The 6,346-nt window shown below is 35.1% G+C and overlaps 1 protein-coding gene across 5 annotated transcripts; it reads left to right on the top strand.

The window, feature by feature from the left end:
- Window positions 1–623: 623 nt before the first annotated feature.
- Window positions 624–5,736, top strand: LOC110801829 (serine/threonine-protein kinase Nek6). 5 transcript variants are annotated; one of them, XR_008919993.1, is made up of 14 exons: window positions 626–1,055; window positions 1,488–1,656; window positions 1,762–1,828; window positions 1,942–2,007; window positions 2,181–2,227; window positions 2,341–2,386; window positions 2,766–2,846; window positions 2,959–3,001; window positions 3,168–3,217; window positions 3,388–3,469; window positions 3,558–3,607; window positions 3,850–3,923; window positions 4,009–4,084; window positions 5,153–5,189. XR_008919993.1 is itself a non-coding variant. In XM_056827742.1 (14 exons), exons 2-14 carry the CDS (start codon window positions 1,520–1,522, stop codon window positions 5,255–5,257), a joined length of 900 nt encoding a protein of 299 aa, XP_056683720.1. In that variant the 5' UTR covers window positions 626–1,055; window positions 1,504–1,519; the 3' UTR covers window positions 5,258–5,736. The 5 variants fall into 5 exon arrangements, 3 of the variants coding, with proteins under 3 accessions (XP_056683720.1, XP_056683721.1, XP_021862931.2); XM_056827742.1 differs by having other exon boundaries at window positions 1,504–1,656; window positions 4,033–4,084; window positions 5,153–5,736; XM_022007239.2 differs by having other exon boundaries at window positions 627–1,055; window positions 4,033–4,084; window positions 5,153–5,734.
- Window positions 5,737–6,346: the final 610 nt, after the last annotated feature.

The following is a 6,346-nucleotide window of genomic DNA, read 5'->3' as shown; positions in this document are numbered from 1 at the left end:
AAGGATCCACTTTCAAATATAACCCCTACTCCGCTTGTATTTGCTCTGTCGACTCAAGACTATTGAGATCAAAACAAGTTTTTTAGTTAGACTTAAATATTTAATTAAGCTAATCACTCTAAGAATATTGAGATCAAAACAAGTTTTTTCCCCTCCATATGTTCGGAATTAGTTGCAACATTGTATTAACCGCACAAAATTAATGATCGAAGGTATGAGTGGTGTTGCTTCTCATCAATTTATATTTTGATAATCAAATTAATTCATTGATAAAAATCATACGACTTCTACATCGAGATTTAAATCTAAAAAATACATTACAATTTTATATATATAAAAAATTATTTGCCCTAAAGCGTGTTGCATATCGGACATTATGTATACCCTCTTTTATATCGCCGTGATTCACAACCCTCTTCAACAATATGGTCTATAGATATGTTGCAGTCGTAATGAATTTGATTTCCGTGTGATTCATTTGATTATACAGAGTAGTCAAATATTGACCTCTTTTTCAATCCAGCACAAATCTTTATCAAAAAATAACTTGTACTAAACTAAACTCACAAAACTCGATATATATCCTCCTCTATATAACTTTATTCAACCAAAAGGAATATCATTAAATCAAAAATAAAAATTGCTAGTATTCTCCAAATAAAAGAAATTCTGTTGAGGGATGATGACACTCCAACCACAAGAGAGGTATAATGATAATTATCCCTCAATATATGTATCTGAGTATGCAAGCAAAGCTTCTCCTCTTTACCTTATTTTAACCTTTTGTCACACACCTTTAACATTTGCCACACCTCCTTTTTTGCTCAAACACTATTCCATTCTTTGCTTTTGCTTCAAATCAACCCTCACTCCCCTTTTCTCTAATCATAATTAGTCCCTTAATTAATTACATTATTATGCATCTTTTTGGTTTACTGTTTGGTCCGTTTGATCAAATCGTTTAGTTTAGGTCAGTCCAACTCTAAATTAACACGCAGATTTTGCGTGAAGTCGGTTTAACCGAGCAGAATCATATCACTCTTCCTTTAACTAATGTAAGTTAAGTATATTTTTTACTTATTTCAGCGTGCTCTCAATTAATACTAGTATCGAATATCCTCTATTTTTAGCACGATTTTAATTAGTACTAATAGTGTTTTTTTGCTAGGTACTATTCTCTCCTATATTAAATTATTAATCATATATATTTGTAATGCACTCTTTTTTCTACTCATGTTTCTCTCATGAAACAAATCATTAACTCCCTTAGCTCCACCCACATATTCACTGTGACTTTTTTTATTTTTTTGTTTCTTTTTTTTCAAAATTTTGAATCAAATTTTCTTTACTTATAAAGTTAAAATTGTAACAAGGGTATATATATATATTCTAAATTCATATTGATGAATTATGATTACAAGAAGCCTTATAATACAAGGTTGTGAATATAATGATGTTAAAACCTCTTTTGTTCTGACAATTTGAAGAGTTTAATTTCTGAAGAATCTGAGCAATAATAATGGAGATCAATGTAAATGATCATGTTGATGGAGTAATTGTATCAAAGATGGAACAATATGAAATATTGGAGCAAATTGGTAGAGGAGCTTTTGGTACTGCATATCTTGTTCTTAATAAATTTGACACCAAGAAAAAGTAAGTACAAAATTTCTCTGTTTTTTTGGTTTTTTTAATATAAAATTCATGTTTTATTGTTTTAAAAAAGGATTTTGATTATGGATTATGTTCTTGGATTTGCAGATATGTATTGAAGAAGATCAAATTAGCTAAACAGACTGAGAGATTCAAGCGTACAGCGCACCAAGAGGTTAATTAATCTTGAATTAATCTTGAATTAAGCAACTCATACATGATTTACTGAAAATTTCTGTGTTTTTTTGACTGAAAATTTCTGGGTTTTTTTTATCAACTTTTCTGTAGATGAGCCTGATTGCAAAGTTGAATAACCCTTATGTGGTGGAATACAAGGATGCATGGGTTGAAAAGGTAATTTTTTAAAAACCAAAATGGCTTGTTTTAATTGGCCTGAAATCCTGTGATCAATGTTAGTTCAGTTTAGCTCAGTTCAGTTCAGAAGAACAGGTCCTTAAATTAATTAATGTTTTGTTTAATGTAAAATTACGCGGTTTTCAGATGAAATTTTGTGATTTTTCATACAGGAGAGTTATGTGTGCATTGTGACAAGCTATTGTGAAGGAGGTGACATGTAAGTTTCAGATGCATTTTTTTCTGATCATATAATTTTATAACATAAAAATACTTGTACAATGTTTTTATGTTTGGCTCGAAAAACTAAGTTCAAACTGGTGAATGTTTCAGGACTGAGATGATAAAGAAGTCAAGAGGAACATATTTTCCAGAGGAGGTAAAAAAAATGTTAACAAATCTAAGGTGATGGGTAGAGGTAGAGATGATCAACATGGGCCGGGCCCGAAATTAGCGGGTTTTTGGCAGAATTCTATCCCGGTCTTTTTTAAAAAAATGCGGGTTTTGGGCAACGTAAAACTACATTTTTGTTATAAACATGGCCCGGCTCAAATGGCCCGAAAAGGCCACTACTTTTGGCCCGAACTAGTGGGTTTTGGGCACATAAAATCGACCCAAGTCTTGACCCGGCCCGACACAATGGGAAGATTTTCATGGTCCCAGCCCGGCCCGCCTTTTGATCAGTCTAGGAAGAGGTAAAAAAAACACCCAAACAAAACCAAATATTTACTGAACTATTGTGCTGTAATTTTCAACAGAAACTCTGCAAATGGCTATCTCAACTCCTCTTAGCCTTGGATTACCTTCATTCCAACCGCGTTTTACACAGGGATATTAAGGTTGATAATTCAGTTCTTGATTTCATATTAAAGGATAATTCGATATTAGTATTAATAACCTAATTAACACCCTTTTTTTTCTGAACTAATTTCTGTTACATTTCATTTTCAGTGTTCCAACATTTTTCTTACCAAGGATCATGATATAAGGCTAGGTGAGACGCGCTGTAACAAACAGTTTGGCTCCGTTTGGTTGGGTGTAAAACATTTTCAGTGTGAAATGTTTTACGTCCTACCAAACGTAGCCTTAATGACTTCTTAGAAAATGTAACATGTTACTGATTTTGAGTTGTTTTTCTGACATTATATTCTGAAATTCAGGTGATTTTGGCCTAGCAAAACTATTAAGCAAAGATGATCTTGCATTCTCGGTATCATCTCATACTCTAAATTTTCTTCCTGCAAACGTTTTTGTATTTCAACTGATTAAACTGATAAATTCCCGGTATCATCTCATACTCTAAATTTTCTTCCTGCAAACATTTTTGTATTTTCAACTGATTAAACTGAATTTAACTGATTAAACTGATTATTGAAACAGATGGTAGGCAGTCCAAACTACATGTGTCCTGAACTTCTTGCAGAATTGCCCTATGGTTACAAGTCTGATATATGGTCCTTAGGTGGGAAATCATTATATACTTAACAGATGATTAGCTTGATTAATCCTGATTAACTCGATTTTAAGTGTGTATTTGGCAATGTTTACAGGCTGTTGCATGTTTGAAATAGCAGCACATCAACCTGCATTCAGGGCACCGGTAATCTGCACTTAAATCTGCTTACTGTTATTATTCATGCACTTTGTACTTTCAGGCTCCGTTCTATTCGACTTATTTTGACTGAACTTATATTATATGAACTTATATGAACTTAACTGAACTTATTTTCTCTGATAAAAACTTATTTTGTTTGAAATAAACATATTTGTGTTGGAAAATGTCTGAAAAAAAATTATTTTTTTTGAACTTATATTATCTGAACTTAACTGAACTTATCTCAGGATATGGCCGCGCTAGTGAACAAGATAAACCGGTCTACTATCTCCCCACTACCAACTTCTTATTCTCCTACTTTGTAAGTTGACATAAAATTCAACATTATCTCAATCAAAATGAACTAAATGATCCATTTTTGCAGATTATTTTACTGATAAATTCAGGTTGGTTTGATTGCTAATATGCAGGAAACGTTTGATCAAGACCATGTTGAGGAAAAACCCAGAACACAGACCAACAGTAAGTAGGAATCCTTATTGAATACTGATCATTATCTGATAAAGATTACACATTTTTTTTGGTAATTAACAGAATTTAACTGATGTTTTACATTATATTTACTTTTTATTTCACCTCAAATACCCGTGTCTAGAAACTAGCATGCATACAAGTATACAACAGTTCGAGTAACATAACTTCTGATCATTATATGATAAAGATTACACATTTTTCTTGGTAATTAACAGAATTTAACTGATGTTTTACGTTACATTGACTTTTTGTTTTACCTCAAGTACCCGTGTCTAGAAACTAGCATACATGCAACAGTTCGAGTAACATAACTTATGATCATTATCTGATAAAAGATTACACATTTTTCTTGGTCAATAACAGAATTTAATTGATATCTAACAGGCTACAGAGTTGTTAAGCCACTAGCATGCATACACAATCTGAGTAACATAACTTATGATCATTAATCTGATAAAGATTACATATTTATCATGGTAATTGACAGAATTTAACTGATGACTAATAGGCTGTAGAGTTGTTAAGGAATCCTTTATCTACCTTATGAGTAGACCTGTTCAACGGGCCGGGTTGAAGTTTTACGGGCCGTGCGGGCTGGGCTAAGCTAGAATTTGTTATGGGTTGGGTCGGGCTAAAGCCCTTTGACCCAGTCCCAATTTTACTCCGACTCTTCATTTCACCTCAAGTACCCGTGTCTAGCATAAATACAGTCCAAAGTAACATAACTTATGATCATTAACTGATAAAGATTACACATTTATCATGGTAATTAACAGAATTTAACTGATGTATAACAGACTGAAGAGTTGTTAAGGAACCCTTGACTTACATGACTCTGACTCTTCATTTCACCTCAAGTACCCGTGTCTAGCATGATTAGTTGATTACAGTCCAAATTAAGTAACATAACTTATGATCATTATCTGATAAAGATTACACATTTATCATGGTAATTAACAGAATTTAACCCTTTGTCTAGCATGAATACAGTTCAAAGTAGCATAACTTATGATCATTATCTGATAAAGATTACACATTTTTCTTTGTCATTAACAGGCTGCAGAGTTGTTAAGGAATCCTCACTTACAACCATACCTCACTCAATGCCACACATCTCCTGTATACCTTGTAGGAACTATGACTAATAAGAACAATAATTAGAACAAGCTTATCTGTAACAATGTCGTGGCGTGACACCAATCACTGCCCTAAAGTCGAATTTGCCCCGCTAAGTACACGCGGACTCGTAGCAACCGACCCCCAGGGATACACGACTCCAATCCTTCGGTGTACGACGAAGAACTAGATTGAGAACACCCTTAAGCAATGCCCAGAACAACGGAGGTTTTGTGTTTTTATTTCGGAGAAGAGGAGAAGAACTCAATTTTCTGTGTCTTTTCTGTGGAAAAGGATGATGAATTTATAGAGAGTTTTTGGGAAACTGTAACAGCCATAAACGGCTAGTGGAGCAGTTACTGGAGTAATGGGGAACTCCAACAGTCATAAAACGGCTAGTGGGGTTAATGGAGCAGTTTCCAGAGTTAGTGGGTTGATTAAGTCTCCCGACTTAATCAAACTGCTCTTGACCAAAAAGAATAACCCGGTCCACAAAACCCACCCCACGCCCGCGAACCGCCAAGTACCAAGTACCAAGTACCAAGTACCAAGTACCAAGTACCAAGGCCCAAGGCCCAAGGCCCAAGGCCCAAGGCCCAAGGCCCAAGGCCCAAGGCCCAAGGCCCAAGGCCCAAGGCCCAAGGCCCAAGGCCCTCGCCCGAGCCCGAGCCCGGCCCGGCGCGCGCGCGCGTGTGTGTGTTGTGACCACCCATGCCACTCTCAAGCACTCTTAAACAAATGATTAAAGGGTAGTGCAATATATAAAGAAGGTAGTATGTGGGTTTTTTATCAATGTGGGACAATTGGGTTTTCATTCTTTTGAAGCATTCCTTTTTTGGAGGAACAAACTCCAACATTCCCCCACATGATTCAAAAGAAGAACGGCTTTGGTAATGCAAGATGTTCTGGGCAAGGGATACTTAGTTTTGCAAGTATCAATGTCTTGTGGACTTGAATTGATACCTAGTGCATACTAGTATGTCATACAGCCATATAAGGTGGATTTATCCTTGAACCCTGCATGGGGATTGTAGTAACACAACAGCGCACCAAACTTTTCTCAAAACAAGTAGTGTTCTCGCGAACTTTAATAGTCAGTGCCCCACAAGTTCCTGGTATTTCATGAACGCTCTA

This window comes from Spinacia oleracea, chromosome 4 (assembly GCF_020520425.1).
Source record: "Spinacia oleracea cultivar Varoflay chromosome 4, BTI_SOV_V1, whole genome shotgun sequence".
NCBI lineage: Eukaryota > Viridiplantae > Streptophyta > Magnoliopsida > Caryophyllales > Amaranthaceae > Spinacia > Spinacia oleracea.
This window is presented reverse-complemented; position numbering and strand designations above follow the sequence as displayed.

Excerpts from the sequence above, each read along its gene's own strand:
- LOC110801829 (XM_056827742.1), top strand. The coding sequence starts at position 1,520 with ATGGAGATCAATGTAAATGATCATGTTGATGGAGTAATTGTATCAAAG. Across the intron at positions 2,387-2,765 it reads GAACATATTTTCCAGAGGAG|AAACTCTGCAAATGGCTATC; the intron begins GTAAAAAAAATG and ends AATTTTCAACAG. Across the intron at positions 3,924-4,032 it reads ACTTCTTATTCTCCTACTTT|GAAACGTTTGATCAAGACCA; the intron begins GTAAGTTGACAT and ends GCTAATATGCAG.